The following is a 19,854-nucleotide window of genomic DNA, read 5'->3' as shown; positions in this document are numbered from 1 at the left end:
ATGAATTTTTCACAAACTGAGCATTCCTCTTTAACCAGTACCCACCTCGAAGAACAGAACGCTTATCCCCACAGGAGTTCCCAACATGCCCCCTCCCAGTCTCTACCCCTTTCCCTTTCCCACCAAGGGAAACCACCCTCCTGACCTCTCTTACCATTCTCCTGGGAGTTTCTACCTTCTCTTTCGGTTTTAATCACACTTTTATTACAAGTGTCATTGGGTCAGCTACTAAAGTTAAAAATATCCTGTCTTGCAGGAGTAGCTCTGGGGGTGGTTAGGAGAACACATTCCCTAGAAAAGAGAAATAATTGAGAGTGGAGAGTTAGCAGGCAGTTGCTATTTTCCCCTCATCCTAATTCTCTCTGCCAGTAAGGGAATGCCAGTGCTCTTTCCACTGTCCGCTTGCCCAGGACTACATCTCCCAGCAGGCTGTGCTCTGACAGCTCTCGGATTTAAATAGGATTCTGGGCTAAGCTTCCAGCCTGGCTGTTGCTGAGCTCTCACTCAGCAGCAAGAGGAGCTAGAGGAGGCAGGGGTAGCACAAAGAAGCCAGGAGTTGGAGTCAGACCAGGAGCTTCAGCCAGACTTGGAGTTCAAGTTGCTTTTGCTAGAGCAGCAGCAACTAAAGAAGTTGAAAAGATGCTGGCTATCTTGGGACTGCTCACCTCCTTCCTTTCTTTCCTGTACGTGATAGCTCCATCCATCAGGTTTGTCCTGTTTGAGTAACTCATGGAATATTTTGCAAAGCCCTGGATTGGGATATGCGTAGCTTGTAAGTAGCAGTTCTCAGCTGCTGAGAGAAGAGAAAGGGATTGAGGCTGAGGAAGGGAAGGTCAGGGCAGAAAAAGCAGGAAGGAGGTCGTTAGCAATACCCTGGTGAAAAACGAGAAGGAAGCACCTGGGGCTGGGAGAGAAGGGGCTTGTTTGAATTCTGGTGCCAGTGGACAGCTGACTCTATAAAGTAGCTTGACAGCTGAGGTGGAAGTGCTTGCTCTATCACTCTATTCCCTTGGGTTTCTCTGAAGGGCCCTAGGTCCCTTCTTTATTGTCCCCGGTCAAGGTGGCCCTGCTGGGTTACCATGGGAGGTCATTGCTCAGGGACTTATTGTTAAGTACCAGGCATTTTGTAAAGGAAACAAACTCTCTTACCTTTGAGGCTACCCTCAACTAATGATTTGGGATGGGTCTTCTGCTGTGGGATTCCTGGAGATGTCAAAGAAATGTGTGTTCTGATTGAAAAATTTGAAAATTGCTGATAATAAAGAAGGTTAAATGGACATATCAGGAACAGAGTGTTGCTCTAGGTCATGGCAGAGAAACCTGGGTTTAAGTTCCAATTTTGCCACCATTAGCAAATGGATTGAACTTCTTTGACCCTCGGTCTTCCCCACGGTAAAATGGGGCTAATACTGGAGTGGTTGAGAGGATTAAAATAAGTTCTTTACAAAAAGCGCTTAGCCTAGTGTCTGGCAGTCAGATGATGCTCAGGAAATGTTAGTTCTGCCCTGTTCTCATCCTCTTTTTTGGAACTTGTCAAGTCAACTTTATATGAGAGGGTGCTCTCTGCACAGGCATCTGGACAAGGTAAGTTTCTCTCTGCACTGATGGCTAGAATGGACTCTTTAGTAGGACAGCAGAAAGCCTTTGAAGATGTTGGCTTTCTAAAACTGGAGAGGCAGCCCAAGAGCTGTATTCATAGTGCTATTAATCAATTCTTCACTCTTGATGCTTATTGAAGACCTAGGGCTCAGGAACGCTGATTCCACTAATGCTCATCACCCATATGTTCTGAATGCAGGTTAGAGGAGGAAGCTGACCTCTGGGAACCTCTAGAAATAAGAGCTGGGCATCCATGTTATCTGAGGAAGGTCTCCATTGGCCCTGGCTCAAGAACACTTATTCAGTTCATCAAAAGAATCATTTGTAGTTTCTGGGCACATGACCTCCCAACCTGAGCTGATGAGCAGGATGCCCAGTGGGAAAACAGTGTCTCCTGAAGATTAGCTTCTTTGGGTCTCCTGAGGACAACGTAAAGAAATTTCCCTTTGAGGCCGGATGGGTTTTATGTTGATCTCAGTCTGGAATTTGGAAGGATGATACATGAGTGCTTTTGTTTCCCTTGCCTATAGGAAGTTCTTTGCTGGTGGGGTTTGTAGATCAAACGTGCAGCTTCCTGGGAAGGTAGTGGTGATCACCGGCGCCAACACGGGCATTGGCAAGGAGACAGCCAGAGAGCTGGCTCGCAGAGGCAAGTCCTTCCCCTTCTGTATTCATAGGACAGTGCCTCTTGCCTTTCAAACTGGGGGTTCTGTCCACATTTCCTTGTCTTTCCTCCTAGGCTTGGAGGTTTTGGTTGGGAATTTAAATAACCTGGGATTCAAGTCCAGCTCTGACACCAACTTACTCTGTACCTTTAAACAAACTTCCCACCCTCCCTTCTCTTTCCCTAGTATATGGAGGGAAATAATGATGTTCATGTACAATATTGGTCAAACCAATGATTCTAAATGGGATACCAGGTAGCATTAAATACCAGTGGGTAAAAACCAGGGTTCCCAGCCTAGGGTTAAGCTGACAGCAAAGGGATTGAGCAGTTCTACTTATGAGAATCCTGAGGTGGCAATATAGCCACTCATGGTTTAGGGATGGCTGGGAGAATATTTTGTCCTCTAGTCTCAAGCTTACATCCACTTTTTTAGCCCAGGGTCTGAACATATGGCTTTCTCTTTGTTTTGGCCCCAGGAGCCCGAGTGTACATTGCCTGCCGAGACGTACTGAAGGGGGAGTCTGCAGCCAGTGAAATCCGAGCTGATACAAAGAACTCCCAGGTGCTGGTGCGGAAACTGGACCTATCTGATACCAAGTCCATCCGAGCCTTTGCTGAGGGCTTTTTGGCAGGTAAGTCCCCTGCCAATAGACAGAAAAGCAGAAAGCTGGGTGTGGAAGTGGCTGCTCCACCCTGTGCCACCTGGGACCCTTACATCAGAGCCACTATCGATCCCACTGGACAGGTTCTGCCACTTGAACCAGCAGGGCAAGGAATTGGCGGTGGACAAGCTGGGCAGGATCCTTATCATGGTTTTCCTCAGCAATGGGAAAGTCGGGCTGTCTGTCTGGGCTTGCTGCTTGGCTTTAAGGTGTGGTTCTGATGTCACACTCTTCTCATTCTGAGAATCAACCTCCTGTGGCCCCAGGCACTAGATGAAGTTGTGCCGCTGCCAAAATTCTTCTGTATCTTGGAAAATGACTAGCTTCTACCAAGGACTATGAAATTCATGAAGGACAAGGACTATGTCTGTCTTGTTTTATGGCTATATGTCCAGGGCATAGCTGAGTGGGCCTGGCCCAGAGTCAGTACTAAGTATACATTTGCTGAATGAATGAATGAATGAATGAATGAATGAGTGGTGTCCATGAAGATATCAGTAACTAAATTTAGAAACCCAATGACAGCAGTTATAAATATCACTGAGATGGTTCAACGGCAAGGAGAAAATACTCAGGCTTGCTACAGGCAGCTAGTGGGCTTCTTGCTAACTACAGAGTCTCCTTGGTTTTGCTCTATAGAGGAAAAGCAGCTCCATATTCTGATCAACAATGCAGGGGTGATGATGTGTCCATATTCTAAGACAGCTGATGGCTTTGAAACCCACCTGGGAGTCAACCACCTAGGTAAGCATTTTTTTTAAAGATGCATTTATTCATTTTATTTTTTAATTTTTTTAAAGATTTTATTTGTTTATTTGTTTTTTAAAAAATATTTTACATATTTATTCATGAGAGACGGGGAGAGACAGAGGCAAAGACATAGGCAGAGGGAGAATCAGGATCCCTGCAAGAAGCCTGATGCGATACTCAATCCTGGACCTTGGGATCATGACCTGAACCAAAGGCAGACCCTCAACTGCTGAGCCACCCAGGTGTCCCTCATTTATTCATTTTAGAGAGAGAGGGAGAGATCAGGAGTTGGGGGAGGGTCAGAGGGAAAGAAAGAATCTCCAGCAGACTCTCCCCTGAGCATGAAGTCTGATGTGGGGCTTGAACTCATGACCCCGAGGTCATGACCCAAGCTGAAATTATGAGTTGGCCACTTAACCGACTGAGCCACCCAGATGCTCTGGGTAAGCATTTTTGAGTGACTGAAAAGCAAGACAAACCCCCAACTTGTTTTCTGTAGGGAGATGACCCTATATGAGTGCCAAGAATCTCTAGTGGTCCTTCTAGACCCCAGGATTCCAATAGACTGGACATTGGTTTTTTGCTCACTATCTTTCCACTGTCCAGCACAAAAAAGTGAGATCCCTGTACCATTAAGAAAACCCAAAACTTGGGAGATACCAGGAAAAAGAATGCCTTCTTAGATGGGGCCATGGTGGTACAAGGCTTGCCAAGCAGGGCATGGTGGATGCAGGAGACTGTTTGGCTGGAGGGGGTCATATCTCTAACTGAGGGCCAAGCAGGTCAAGGGTTGGATGATGGAGGAGGCAGACCTTGAGGACCTGAGGTAATGAACAAGGCTGGGGTTTAGAATTCAAAGTAATGGCTCTAGTGAGGAGATTATGAAACATATTCTCTGGTCCTAGGCAATTTATTTTTTCTGACTATTCTATCCTCCCTTCTGTACATGAAGGTACCTGGGTACCTCAGTTGTGTGAACATGGCCAAAGGGTGGTCAGAAGCCAGCAGGTAGCATTTCTCCTGACTGGGACAGGGCGCAGGGACAAATAAATACAGATTAAGTCCATATTGCCTTACCTGTAGTCCAGCTCTGGCCCCTGTCTTGAGGAATCCACGAGCTCAGACTGACTGATCATTTGGACTGAGTTTTCATAGCATCAAAATTTGTTCATACCCAGAAGAGAGTGAGCTAATGCTGAAGTCCTATCATCAGCTTCTACCCCCTGAGCCTGGGCTACCACTCCACTCTTCAATCTCCCTTCCTGGCTCTCCTTGCAGGCCACTTTCTTCTCACTCACTTGCTCCTGGAGCGGCTGAAGGAGTCCACCCCTGCACGGGTGGTAAACCTGTCATCGGTGGCTCACCACGTTGGCAAAATTCATTTCCATGACCTCCAGGGTGAGAAGCGCTACAGCCGAGGTTTTGCTTATTGCCACAGCAAGCTGGCCAATATGCTTTTTACTCGTGAGCTGGCCAAGAGGCTCCAAGGTAAGTCTGGAGAAAGGGCCAGGGCAGAGACATTGCAAAAGCAAAGTCTTCTGTTTAGATTAGAGGTTCGTAGAAACTTCTGGAGTCAAGATGTCAAACATGCACCTTTCAGTGGTAGCTTTATACACTAAAGAGAATGAGGTTATACACAGACTAAAAAATAATTTTTGCCCTCAGGAAGCTTGAAAATGAACAGGGGTTAGGAATCTATAAAATCTATCTTACGTGTATGTCACATCTTATCTCCTCTCTACTATCTCACTTGACTTTTCACAACAAATTCTTGTAACAGGCAGAGTACTTACTATTATTATCTTATGTATCCAAACTGAGGTTCGAAGAAGTGGCCAGCCCAAGGTTATATGGCAAGTGAAGGAGTCAGGACTGGAATGTGGGAACTCTGCTTTAAATCCAGGGTTCTTCCTTCTGTGTGTGCCATTTGCCGAGGTTCATATGGTGAGCTAAGCAATAAAGCTGCCACTGCCTGCAGTCAATAAGCTCAGGCTGGATTTCGGCCCCCTGGGTCTGAGCTCTACCACGTAGGAGTCACATATGTATATGGATACATCCTTTTAATTTCCCCTGATTTCATCCCCTCAGCTGTAAGATGAGGTGAGATTTCTCTTAATCTCTTGATTCTCTGCTCCCCTGAAGGTTTTGCTCAGCTGTTGGCTTTGATATCTGCAAATCTGCAGACCATTTGCCACTGGGAATAAGTTGGAATATTGGAACAATGGTATTTACCATCAGAATGCAGAAGGTAGAAGAATAGGGTAATTATTAGAAGAAATAATATGATAATAATAATTGAGAGTTTTGTATGTGCCATATACTGTACACGTCTAAACTCATTTAATACATTTCTATGAGGTAGGTTTGCCCCACTCTACAAATGAAGAGATAGCTATATCTCATCACAGACATATTAAGAAACTTGACCAAGCAAGTTTCCTAAATGAGCCAGGATTCAAATGCAGACAGTCTAGTTCCAGAGTCTATGCTCTTTATGCTTCATCAGAGTTCAGATTTTAGCCCTGCAGCCTGCTAGGTATGACTGGGCAATTTACTGAGCCTCTCAGTGATGAGAGCTCAGTTTCTGCTCCCATAAATGGGCACCTTATAAGCAAGCCTCTTGAGAATTAAATGAGATAATGCATGTAGAGCATGTAGCAAAGCCCTTGCATATAATAAGTACTAAAGATAGTAGGAGCACCTTGGGGTCATGTTAACCTCCATTATCTCGCCAACACCCCTCATTCTATACCCCATAAAATATACTTGCCCAGCAATTACAGTTCAAAACAAGGTCCTAGCCTTCTGACTTATAACTAGTTGCTTCCCCTAAGTTCCTTCTTTTTTTTTTCCCTAAGCTCCTTCTATAGAAATATCAAAGATACCACTGTTAATAGTTGATATTCCTCCTCCTTGTCCTCCTATTACTACTACTACTACATGTAGTTGTTTCTATTATTAATATGTAAGCTACAGAGTAAAGGTGACATTGAAATAGGACCTTCAATCAAGCACTCCTTGTGGAGCATAGAAGTCTGAGAAGTCTATAGATCTTTCTGGGAGAGATCAATTAATTACAATCAGATTCTACCTGGCTGGGAGAGGCACCTCCTGAAGCTGGGGTTTCGTTTTCTGAGTCCCCTTCCCATTTGTGCATTTTGCTGCAGCAGATAAGCTGTTTCTTTGGGCTTGGATATACCCCCACCCCCAAATAACTGTGCTTTCTTTGCCCTAGGCACGGGGGTCACCACCTATGCTGTGCACCCAGGCGTCGTCAGCTCTGAGCTAGTGCGACACTCCTTCTTGCTGTGCCTGCTCTGGAGGATCTTCTCCCCCTTTGTCAAGTCGGCACGGGAGGGGGCGCAGACTAGCCTGCACTGTGCCCTGGCTGAGGGTCTGGAGCCCCTGAGTGGCAAGTACTTCAGGTAAGTGGAGGCAGTCCTGGTTTTCTCCATCACCTGTGTATATGGTGGGGCACAGGGCTCCCTGGGCTCTGCTCCCCACCCTCGTGGCCAAGCTTGTGCCTGATAATGGAATCCAGACAGATTGAGGCAACAAACCAAGTGCTATTACTTTTCCAAGGGAGCTCACATCAGAAATTGGGCAACAGTTGCTCTTATGTTTGTTTTATACCTATGTGCCACATCTTCAGGTCAGCTTTGTAGCTTTCTAAGAGCTGTTAGAAAGGCCTGGCCCTCTTGGTTATGCTTTGGAAAGAACATTAACAGGCCCTCTGGCCCTTTTTCTCCTCCTTTAAGCTTTTGATTGACTTCTTTAATGAATTCTTCACTACCATGTAGCACAAAGCACTGGGGCAAGGTCACCTCTCTCCCAGTGAACTCTCTCCCAGTGCTGCCAAGATTGGCACCATCTGACGGACTGAAGACAAAGACATTTCACTGTTGAATCTTGTGGCAGACTGCGCAATCTGAGTTTGGGAAAAAAAAGAAGCCCAAGATTAAATCTCTTTTCCATTCCATGACTTGATCTATCCCAATCTGCTATCCTGTCCCATTTGTTCAAGGCTTTTCATTATGCACCATTTATTTATTTATCAGAGATTTTTATTTATTTACATGACCAAGAGAGGGAGGGAGGGAGGGAGGGAGGGAGGGAGGGAGGGAGAGAGAGAGAGAGAGAGAGAATGTGTGTGTGAGAGAGAGAGTATGCAAACCAGCTGGGGCAGGGGCAGAGGGAGAGGGAGTTCCAGACTCCCCCTGGGCTCAATCACAAGACCCTGGGATCATGACCTGAGTCGCTTAACCAAGTGAGCCACCCAGGCACCCTTGATGCACCATTTATTAAGTGAAGCATTGGCAATAACCTCAGTGCCCAACAATGGATGAATGGATAAATAATAATAATGTTGCTTGAGCTCTTGTAAGTATTTGGTACTCTTCTAAATATTTTACATGTAATAATTCATATCATTATTACAACTCTAGGAGGCAGATAATAATATTATCCACACTTTACAGACAAGGAAACTGAGGCCTAGAATAATTAAGTCCTGCTTAAGGTCAGATAGCTTGTAGGTAGACCTGGAATTTAAACCCAGGCAGTCTGGTTATAGAGCTTGCTGTTCAGTATGGTTGCCACTAGCCCTTTGTGGCTATTCAGCTCCTGAAACAGGGCTAGTTCAAATTGAGGTGTGCTGTAAGTATAAAATGTGCATCAGATTTTGAAGACATAGTATGAAAAAAGAAATTTAAAATATTTCACTAGTAATTTGTTATATTGATTATATGCTGAAATTATTTGGCTATATTGAATTGAATAAAATATACTGGTAAAATTAATTTCATCCATTTATTTTTCCTCTTTAAAATATACTTTAAAAATTTTATTAGAGGGGCACCTGGGTGGCTCAGTTGGTTAAGCATCTGCCTTCAGCTCACTCAAGTCATGTTCCTGGGTTCCTGGGATTGAGCCCTAAGTAGGGATCTCTACTCAGTGGGAAGTCTGCTTCTCTCTCTCTCTCTGCCTGCTGCTCTGCCTACTTGTGCACTTGCTCTCTGTCAAATAAGTAAAACCTTTACAAAAAATTTTACTAAAAAATTTAAAATTATACATGTGGCTCACATCTGTGATTCACATCACATTTGTATTAGACAATGCTATCCTGAAGTCTGAGTATTTGACATCACTGCCATAAGTATGTAATACAATATTATATAGTCACTAAAATATTTCCAAATAATACTCAATCAGTGAGGGAAATGTCAGTGATATAATATTGTGATAAAAAAACTGCAATACAGAACTATGTAAGTATTCATTGTAAATACATAGAAGACAGTCTGGAAGGATACACAGCAAACCATAGTAGTAGTTACTTCCAGGGAGTTTGAGAAAGAGAGGAGTGTGAAGGAGAACTTTAACCTTTTATTGCAAGTATTTCTGTATTAAAACCTTTTTTTAAGGATCACATATTTCCTGTCACTTATATAATCAAAATATACATTTTTATCTTTAAATTTTATTTATTTTTTTAAAAAAGACTTTATTTATTTGAGAGAGAGTGTGTGAGCACAAGCTGGGGGAGCAGAAGGGAGAGAGAGAAGCAGACTCTCCACGGAGCAGGGAGCCCAATATAGGGCTTGATCCCAGTACCCCGGGATCATGACCAGGCGTCCCTAAAATATACATTTTTATTTTTTTAAGATTTTATTTATTTATTCAGGAGAGACACAGAGAGAGAGAGAGGCAGAGACAAAGGCAGAGGGAGAAGCAGGCTGCATGCAGGGAGCCTGATGTAGGACTCAATCCTGGGTCTCCAGGATCATGCCTTGGGCTGAAGATGGCACTAAACCACTGAGCCACCCGGGCTGCCCTAAAACATACATTTTTAACAAGAGAAATATATCTTCCCCCCATCCTGCATACAATATGGTCCCAGTTTTCTGTAAAAGGAAAATAGTCTATATTCATACACAAAGCAAATAAGTGTAAGAAAAAGTAAATAGGCTTTTCTTCCTTATCAGCACCGAATTTTGCAAGCTTTATACAGAACTTTTATAGTTAAAAAATACTATTTAAAGAAAACCACCGTGAGCACTGTATTCCCCCCATCTCCTCATCCATCTAGCTACCCCTCCCCCATCCTTTGCTCCCTCCAAAAGAAGAAAATACTGTACTTAGGCTGGGTTCATGGGGCACAAGTGGGTCTACGGATAGAATTCAAGGGGTCTGTGAAGTTGGATGGGAAGCTAATTGCTTGTCTTCAGTTTCACTAACTTCCACCTGTAATTTGACATTTCCTTTGATGACAAATGTCAGCCATAAGCTGCAGGAGTAGTAGTGATACCTGTGACTTTGTTACCAATGAAACTAAATATTTTCATGTCACATGGCTATTGGTGCAGCTATCTCAGAGTGTCACCTCTGCTCACCACTACTTCAAAGGCCGGTGGCTATTAGACCCAGCAAGCTCTTGAGATAGAATACATTCACAAAGAAGCCTCTGCATTACTCTAGCACAAATCTGTTTTTAAAGTATTTTAAAAGTGCAATCCAAGACAATGAGCTCCTTTTCATCCAATATATCTTAGACATTTAAAAATATATTCTGAGAAAGAGGCCATCAACTTTTCCAGATTGCCACCTGCCACTTCTGGATGTTCATGTTCTTTCTCTGCCCTCCAGTGACTGCAAGAGGGCCTGGGTGTCTCCGAGGGCCCGAGATAACAAAACGGCTGAGCGCTTATGGAATGTCAGCTGTGAGCTTCTAGGAATCCAGTGGGATTAGAGCTGGTGGAAGAGCCACACCTGTATCAGGCCTAGTCCATGCCTTACTGAAAGGAGACCAAGAAGACCAAGGAGAAGGCCAATTCAGAAGGACTCTCCTCCTGGCTGGCTACTGTTGAGAATCCTGCCCTGCTCTGATTCTCTCCATTCTTCTGGAAACCTTTGCACACTCGACACTCTGGTGAGGCTGGTTCATGGTACAAGATGTTCACACCTACGGAGGATTCTTCTCTAAGTATTGCAGAGTCAGCTGCCCTCTCTGGGCAGAAGGACTGGGCAGAGCCAGAATGCTCAGTGGATGTGACAGGAGTGTCAACATGACATACTATATGTCCAGGGTCTATAGACCCAAATTCTGGCTCATCCTCTTTGGGATACTCTGGAGGCTGAACCAACTCAGGAAAATCTTGGCTTGTCCTTGGTCAACTTTGGTTTCTTTCTCTGAGCATCCTGGAGCCACTGCATGAAGCTGTACCTTCCCATTTTCCTTTTTCAGTTCTTTTTAAGAAGTTAAAAAAAATTTTTTTAGCTTTATTGAGATTTAACTGACATAATATTGAGTAAATTTGGGCCTTTTCATTCTCAATCACATTGATGGTTTCTTCCTGCAAACTTCCCTTTACCTAAATTTTTAGAGAAAATAAAAATGGTGCATTCATCTTATTGCCTTATTTATTTTGTCAGGGTAGCAAAGGAGAAATGGAACAAAGTGGGGGAAGTCAGCCTTCTAGTTTATTTTTTTTAATTTTTATAGTCACAGAGAGAGAGAGAGAGACACACAGGCAGAGGGAGAAGCAGGCTCCATGCACCGGGAGCCCAACGTGGGATTCGATCCTGGGTCTCCAGGATCACGCCCTGGGCCAAAGGCAGGCACCAAACTGCTGTGCCACCCAGGGATCCCAGCCTTCTAGTTTAGTGAGTAGTATCTCACCCTACCCACCTACCCATATCCTTCTTAAATTATTGCATCTGGGTGCAAAATAAGATGATTCAGTTGGAAAAAAAAAAGGAAAAAAAAAAAAAAAAAGATGATTCAGTTGGGTATTTTCTCCAGTTTCTTCCAGCTCTCCCATTTTATCATCGAAATGTAAGAGGAGAGACTTAAAGCACATAGATGCTGATCTCCACTATAGATTAAGGCCAGAGGTAATACAGACTTCACTTAATTTGGTACATAGATGCAGAAAGACAAGCCCTGATAACTCCTGGTCCTAAAATTGCAGCTCTTCTCTCTCCTGACTTCCCTTGCTCTCCTATGCTGTGTCTGAACTTCAGCACTTGAGGCAAGAAGCAGGTGGCAGAGACACAGCTTCTTGCCTCAAGTGCTGAAGTTCACCAAGAAGAGGCAGGTGCAGATGTGCCTGATCTTTTAGCTAATTGACACAAAAACTCATTGGTTCTAGTTCTAAAGCATCCAAAGGGCCTTTGGGGACAAAATGCCCTTTCCTTCCATAGCAAGGAGACTTTTCAAAAAAATTTTTATTACATAGGTTTTCAAATAGATAAAAGCATAACTTGAAGTATCATGAATCCCCATGTATCTATCCATCACCTAGCTTCAACACAGTTAATGTTTGTCAATCTTGTTTTGTCTATTTCCTGTGACAGTTTTTTCTGGGGGTGGGACAGGATACCCTCAAGCACATTCCAGACATCGTATATTCACCCATAAATAATGTCCATATCCAAATAAGAACTTTTGTTTTTTTACATAACCACAATGCTGTTGTCATGCCTGAAAACATTAATAATTTCTGACTATACGTTAGTTCTTGGAGTTCAAGTTTACCTTGTCGTCTCACAAATGTCTTTTTAACTGCCAGTTTATGCAAATCAGGGACAGAGAAATGGTCCTGAAAAAAGAAGAAACTTTTCTCAATGTGCCCCAAATCTTCAGCAAATCTTGTGTCTCATTTGCCTAAATGAATACTACAGAGGGGCTATGTTAATTGGCTTAAGTCATTCGTTATCCACACCTGAGCTGGGGGCCATCCTACCCAATCCACCCAGTGGGGAGGAATAGTAGCTAACATAGAGCACTTATATTAGAATTAGCTACCCTCACATGAACTCTCTGGGATAGGTACCATTTTTGTCTCCATTTTACTGATGAGGCACAGAGAAGTTAAGTAGCTTGCCAAAGTTCCTACAGCTGATAAGTGGTGGAATGGACCCAGATAGTCTCACTCCAGAATCTGCTCTCTTAATTGCTATGGTCTATTACTTCCCGCAATGGAGGAAGCAACACACCTCTTAAGGAAAAGCCCAGGAACATGAATGGGTATGGGGTGAGGGTGGGGGGTAATAAGATTGGGGAGGCAACCAGTCTATGTTCACTAGTGGGATCTACAATCTGTGTCTCGAAGACTGTTGGGTTTGGTGAAGAGCCTGGTGAAGAATAAAGAGAAGGAAAGCGGAGATGAACAAAACAAAACAGGCAAAGACCATCCCAGGGTGAGAGACAGGGCTGGTGAGAAGCACGTGGGGCATTGATGATCCTGGATGTGTCCTGTGGGCTGGAGGAACAAGCACAAATAAAAAACCCGGGGGCGGGGAGGGGGCGGGTAGGCTGGAAGGCAAGCGTGCAGAGCTATTCTCTGCCCAGCAAGGAGAACAGACCATGGGTGTGAGGAGGACTCACACCTGTGTGTTTAGTGTAGGCGCTAATAAGCAGTGCACATTGAGGCAAGAGGGGTGGGCTTGGCCTCGGGATATTTAAGCATATCAGAGGGGGCTGGCTATAGGGAGAAGAAACAAAGCCATGTATGGGCTGCAAGGAGTTGCCTCCAGCTCCTATATCCAGAGAACATTGGGATTGGGATTGGGGGTGTATGGCTCTCGAGTAAACCTGCTCCCGAGACTGGGTTCCTCCCCTGTCACACATTGAACTATAGTCCTTTTTATTAAATTGGAGTCTCCTCTCTATGGAATATCTTTTTCACAGAGAACACAATGTTAAAACATTCAAAAGATTGCTCCTTAAGATATATAGAATCCTTACATTATGTGTGCCTAGAATCCTTTGGGCTATTACATTTTATAAATTTTTCATGTTTGCCAGGTTACTTGTTAGTATGATTGGCTTAATGAAGGTCATCTTATTCTTGATTTGTGTCAAGTATTTGAAATCTAAAAAACTTCTTTTGTATATTTTCTAAGATACTCAGAGCCCATGAGGCCAATTGCTGGGGGTAAAGGGCTTTTAGCTTCAATTTGGAGTACAGGGATGGGAATAGCAAGGGAGCAGAGCTTAGATCAAGGGCCAAGATGGAAGATGCTGGCATGAATATAAGATCCTCAGAATCTAATGCTAGGAGGAACCCAGATGAGCGGGGGAGATTGACAAAAGTAATTTGCATGAGAATCTGGCATCCAAGAGGGAAGGACTTTGCTCTTCTCAATGCAATGGCTTTAGGAAGTTTGGGGGCTGAGGGCTTTTTTTTTAAAGACTTCTGTTTAGGGATACCTGGGTGGCTCTGCAGTTTAGCGCCTGCCTCAGCCCAGGGCATGATCCTGGAGTCCCGGGGGTTGAGAGCCGCATTGGGCTCCCTGCATGGTGCCTGCTTCTTCTCTCTCTGCCTCTCTCTCTCTGTATGTGTCTCTCATGAATGAATGAATGAATGAATGAATAAATAAATAAATAAATAAATAAATAATTTTATTTATTTATTCATGAGAGACACAGAGAGAGGCAGAGACACAGGCAGAGAGAGAAGCAGGCTACACCCCCCCGCCCCCCCGGGAGCTAGATGCGGGACTCGATCTCGATCCCAGGACTCCAGTATCACGACCTGAGCAGAAGGCAGCCGCTCAACCACTGAGCCACCCAGGTGTCTGGAGGGCTAATCTTAAGGTCATGGTGTTTGGTGGAGAAATCCTTCCTCTTGAATTTTGGAGTGGGGCTGGGGTCATCCCCTGCATTATCACCTAACTCTAGTCTCTGGAAAACATAGAAATTGCTCCAATGCAACTTCTCTAATCATAACTGCCATACTGTAGATCTCTTCCTTCCTAAAGAGTGACTACTTGAAATGTATATTATTTCCTGCCACACTTAGCAGGTGGCACAGCTCAGCCAGCTCATAGTGGCACAGGGCTGGGAGGGGTTGCTCCTCACCACAATGCTATACTGTCTCTCACTTAAAGAAGCCTGTGATATGTTATTTGGCCAGGGAATGAATGAATATATATATACTAATATATACACACACACACACATATATATATTCTTTTAAATTTTATTTATGTTTTTGAGAGCTTGCTTGCTCGTGCGAGAGAGCATGAGTTGGATGAGAGGCCGAAAGAGAAGCACAGAGCTTAACACAGGGCTCCATTTCAGGACCCACAGATTATGACCTGAGCCAACACAACTGACTGAACCACTCAGGTGTCCCTGGCCAGGTAATATATTTTAAATCTGGAGTTTTCTATCCTATTTTAAATTGTTGCATGCATTTGCACCTAATGGTAGTGACACCAAATATATGAGAGCTGAGCAGCAAAGAATGCTAAAAGTGAGAAAAAAAATTAGGTGTGGGTATTGATTTATATGTTGTTGGTATTTTCATAATATAAAACAACAGTTGTTCCCCTTGTTCAGATCCAGACTCTAGCATTTCTTGTGGCCTTCAGGTACTTCCATGAGACAGTCTCCCTCAGCACCACTCCTGTGGAACCGCTGTATGCTTAGGCTTCATTTTGCCTCTGTAAAACTTCCTGTTCCAAACCAAAAGCATTGTCTAGTCTCCTCAGCCTGGTTGAGGAACAAGTGCCAGCCATGGCCTCTTTGTCATGTTTCTAGAAGAGAATTGTCCCAGGTTAACAACCAAGCAAGGGAAAGGCCTTGGCCCAGCACAAACATCAGGAATCTGATGACCCAGTTACCATTTGGCCTCTGCTTCTCATTAGATTCTCCTATGATCACAGAGGCCATTTACTTCCCCTTACTTGTGTTATGGAGATGGCTTTCTGCCTGGCAGAGTGTCCCTCAGGATCCAGGGAACAAGATTCTGATGAGAAGGACTCAGGATGACAGTTGTCCCTGATTTCTCTGCTCCTAGCTTCTTCTCAAGCTGCCCCAGGCCCCCTGCCTTCATGGTTCCTGGCTTCTGTTATGCTTGGACACCCTTACCTAGCCCAGCCCAGGTGAGGAAAAATTTTCCCTTTGACTCAACTGAGACTGGCCTAAATTTCTTAAAAATAATACTTGTCTGGGGGCACGTGGGTAGATCAATTGGTTAAGCATCTGACTCTTGGTTTCAGCTCAGGTCATGATCTTGGAGTTCTGAGATTGAGCCCTGCGTTGGGCTCTGTGCTCAGTGTGGAGTCTGCTTGTCCCACTGCCTCTGTTCTTCCCCCTGCGCTCTCTCTGGAATAAATAAATAAAATCTTTTTAAAAATTCTACAAAATAAAAAATAAAACTTGTCTGAGAAACTAAAGGAAAGGGAAACCAAAGAAACATATAAAAGTCAAGAAGCAAATAGTTGCAGAGCACAGATTACTTCCGTGAAGCCCAGCTGTCACAGATGACCTTGTCTGGCCCCTACCCTTGTCCAGCACAGCTCTGTATTCAGTGTTGCCATGCCTCCAAGCCTTGGAAGACCCATCATGTGTATTTGGCCTCTGTTAGTTACAAGATAGACACACATTTTGAGCAAGCTTAAGCAAAATAACATAGAATATTTTGCTCAAAAATTCAGGGAAATGTTGGATATGAAAGTGGGAAAGGGCGGGGATGTAGCTCAGAAAAAACTAGAGATCAGGCATCAAGTATCACCCTGCCCCTCTCCACAATATTTGCTCTTCTCTGGATGTGGACTTCACTTCAGAGTAAGTGGCAAGAAACTTGACTGTGGAAAACTGTTGAGCTTCACACCTCACAGTATCTACCATTGAAGAGGCACTGCATAATTTCCTATTTTTAGTATTTAAAGACCCTCAGGGGGCACCTGGGTGGCTCAGTTGGTTAAGTGTCTGGCTTCGGCTCAGGTCATGATTTCAGGGTCCTGGGATTGAGCCCTGGTGGGCTTGTGCTGGGCATGGACCCTGATTAGGATCTCTCTCCTTCTCCTGCTGCCTCTCCCCTGCATTCTCTCTCTCTTTCAAAAATAAAAATAAAAAGCTGGCCATTAAGATCAGTTATTCTTTGTTAAACTTACTATCACAAAAAAAAAAAATGTACCTCAGAAGTGCTTGTAGCCACATTCCCATGTTTTAAAAAACATCTGCAAAGACATTAGCAAAATTAACCAATCTCAATTCTGGCCATCCCAGGCAGATGAAAATAATTTATGGCCTCTTACAAACATGTCTGGGTGTTATGTTTTACTTACCCAATAAAATAGAAATCTGATTTGGACCCCTTTACTTCCAGGGAGCCAGCGAGGGTGCATGACCTGGACAAAGTGGCTCTTTTTGATGAGGGAAGTTCTGGAGAGAGACTTAGCTGAGAGCTGTCAGCTGCTAACACTCCCAGCATCTGGGGTTGAAATGTTTCATTTCTGAAGTGGCGAATCTGATTGGCACACCATAGCATCTGCTGTAGTGATAGATATATGTCAGATGAAGAAGTAGTAGCCATATTATATAAAGAACTTTTCCTTCCCCTTTTTTCTTTTTTTTTTTTTTTGGAGGGAGAGTGAGAGAGAGAATCTTAAGCAGGCTCCATCTCACAACCCTGACATCATGACCTGAGCCAAAATCAAGAGTTAGATGCTTAACTGACTGAACCACCCAGGAGGCCCTAGAACTTTTACTTCTTAGTAAGGACAAGACATAATACCTGACAGAGTACTACAAAGATATAAACAGGGTGGGAGGAGGTGGCTCCTGGATGGCTCAGTCAATAGAGCACATGATACTTGATCTCTTGGTGGTGAGTTTGAGGCCCCAGCTGGGTATGGGAGTTACTTAAAACAGTAAAAGAAACACACTTAAAAAAAGACATAACAGGAAATTCACAGAGAGAAATAAAAATGACCAATATATTTTAGTAGTTCTCAGGGAACTTTTTTTTTTTAAGATTTTATTTATTTATTAATGAAACACACAGAGAGAGAGACAGAGAGAGAGAGAGAGAGGCAGAAGCAGGCTCCATGCAGGGAGCCTGACATGGGACTCGATCCTGGGTCTCCAGGATCATGCCCTGGGCCAAAGGCAGACACACTCAACTGCTGAGCCCCCGGGCTGCCCTCTCAGGGAATTTTAAATTAAAACAACACAATGCCATTTTTCTTTTCTTTTTTTTTTTTTTTAAGATTTTATTTATTTATTCATGAGAGAGAGAAAGAGAGAGAGAGAGAGAGGCAGAGACACAGGCAGAGGGAGAAGCAGGCTCTATGCAGGGAGCCCGACGTGGGACTCGATCCTGGGTCTCCAGAATCACGCCCTGGGCTGAAGACAGTGCCAAACCACTGAGCAACCCAGGCTGCCCCACAATGTCATTTTTCAACAGATTGCAAAAAATGAGAGCTTAGCAAATGTTGGTAAAAGTCTAGGAAACAGATATTTTTATATACTGCTGGTAAGAGTAGAAGAAATGGTGAAGTCATTTCATTTCCACAATTCTGTTTCTTAATATCTGCAGTAACATTAGCATATATGTGAAGGAGACTTTTTTTGTACTAGCAAAAAGTTGGAAACAATCTTAATGTCCCATTGGAGGAAACTAATCTTTGATATAATCGTGGAATGGAGTAGTAGTATACTCACTTTTGGGGTAATTACTCCAAAAGTGATTGTATTAAAAAGTATATACCATATATATATATAGACACACACACACATTACTGGATAAGTTGATGGAATGCAGAATGATGAATGAGTGAAGGTGATAAGATTTATATTTAAAGATTACATACCTATAACATGATACCATGTATTTTCTGTAGGTACATATGAAAGTTTGTAAAAGCACAGAGAAAGGTCTAAAATCATATATAATGAACACATAAAAGAGGTTGCCTCTGGGAAGCATTGATAGGAAATAAATTTATTTTTTTTTAATATTTTTTTAAATTTCATTTTAAAAAAAAATACAGTATTTTCACATTTTTCTTGGAAATGACAATGAATGATTTCCTGCTGGTGGGAATACATTAGTGCAGCCACTATGAAAAACAGTATGGAGTTCCTCAAAACATTAAAAATAGAACTACACCCCCACCAAAAAACAAAATGTTATATGATCTAGCAATTCTGCTTGAGTATTTATTTACCTGAAGAAAACAAAAACACTCATTTGAAAGATCTATGAACTCCTATGTTCATTGCAGCATTATTTACAATAGCCAAGATACGGAAGCAACCTGAGTCCATTGTTAGATGAACAGAGAAGATGTGAGATATATATAGTGTATGTATATGTGAATATACATATGTGTGTGTATATATGCACACACATATATATGTGTATACGCAAACTGGATGTTGCAACAAGAGAGTTCCCCACGTCAAAAACAATCATGCCAAAATTTACATACACACACACACACACACACACATATGTATATACACAGGTGTATATATGTATATATATATACACACACACAATTAAATTTTACTCAGCCATAAAAAGAATAAAATATTGCCATTTTAAGTCAGATAAATACTTATATGTGGAACCTAAAAACAAAACAGAGACAGACCCAGATTCAGAGAACTATCTAGTAGTTACCAGAGGGGAGGTGGGGGAAGATGGGTGAAATACGTGAAGGAGATAAAAAGGTACAAACCTCCAGTTATAAAATAAATAAGTAATGGGGATTTAATGTACAGCATAGAGAGTATAGTCAATAACATGTAAACACTTTGTATGGTGATAGATGGTAGCTGTGCTTATTATGGTGACCATTTCAAATTCTTTTTTTTTTTCTTAAGTAGACTCTATACTGAGTGTGGAGCTCAACATGGGGCTGAACTTATGACCCTGAGATTAAGTGTCAGACACTTAACCAGATAAACTACTGAGGCACCCCTATGGCGACCACTTTTTAATGTATATAAATATTGCACTATGTTGCACACTTGAAACTAATATAATATTGTATGTCAACTATACTTCAATAAATAAAAATGAATACTTTCAGTAGACACTGTGGGCTGCCAATGTCACTGTCTGCTACTGATTAACTTATTGCAGTATTCTCAAACTTAGGTGTACTTTAAAACATAAAATGCCAATACCTAGGTCTTACCTTATAGATTCATATTTACTTGTTGTATTCTTGGGCAAAGGATTCTGAAAGTCTTAGGTTATTCTGATGTGCAGGTAGGGCTGTGAACTGCTGGGCCAAGGTAATTACACTTTCCTCACAAGTGATTTGTTACGAAAAATGCATGTGTCTCAATCATGCATGGCCTGTGGCCCAAGTCCATGTGGAAGGAGACTTATTGGCAACTTCTGGGAGAGGCTTCCATGTTGACCAAAA

The 19,854-nt window shown here is 42.9% G+C and overlaps 1 protein-coding gene across 2 annotated transcripts; it reads left to right on the top strand.

Annotated features, from left to right (window-relative positions):
• The first annotated feature begins 506 nt into the window (after window positions 1-506).
• RDH12 (retinol dehydrogenase 12) lies at window positions 507-11,128 on the top strand. Of its 2 annotated transcripts, none has more exons than XM_041759261.1 (7): window positions 507-683; window positions 2,130-2,248; window positions 2,743-2,898; window positions 3,568-3,672; window positions 4,957-5,166; window positions 6,914-7,103; window positions 10,324-11,128. In XM_041759261.1, exons 1-7 carry the CDS (start codon window positions 640-642, stop codon window positions 10,424-10,426), a joined length of 927 nt encoding a protein of 308 aa, XP_041615195.1. In that variant the 5' UTR covers window positions 507-639; the 3' UTR covers window positions 10,427-11,128. The 2 variants fall into 2 exon arrangements, with proteins under 2 accessions (XP_041615195.1, XP_041615194.1); XM_041759260.1 differs by having other exon boundaries at window positions 507-707; window positions 10,324-11,126.
• Window positions 11,129-19,854: the final 8,726 nt, after the last annotated feature.

The sequence above is a fragment of the Vulpes lagopus genome, chromosome 6 (genome assembly GCF_018345385.1).
Source record: "Vulpes lagopus strain Blue_001 chromosome 6, ASM1834538v1, whole genome shotgun sequence".
Taxonomy (NCBI): Eukaryota; Metazoa; Chordata; class Mammalia; order Carnivora; family Canidae; genus Vulpes; species Vulpes lagopus.
This window is presented reverse-complemented; position numbering and strand designations above follow the sequence as displayed.

Excerpts from the sequence above, each read along its gene's own strand:
- RDH12 (XM_041759260.1), top strand. The coding sequence starts at position 640 with ATGCTGGCTATCTTGGGACTGCTCACCTCCTTCCTTTCTTTCCTGTAC. Across the intron at positions 5,167-6,913 it reads GCTGGCCAAGAGGCTCCAAG|GCACGGGGGTCACCACCTAT; the intron begins GTAAGTCTGGAG and ends TCTTTGCCCTAG. Across the intron at positions 7,104-10,323 it reads CTGAGTGGCAAGTACTTCAG|TGACTGCAAGAGGGCCTGGG; the intron begins GTAAGTGGAGGC and ends TCTGCCCTCCAG.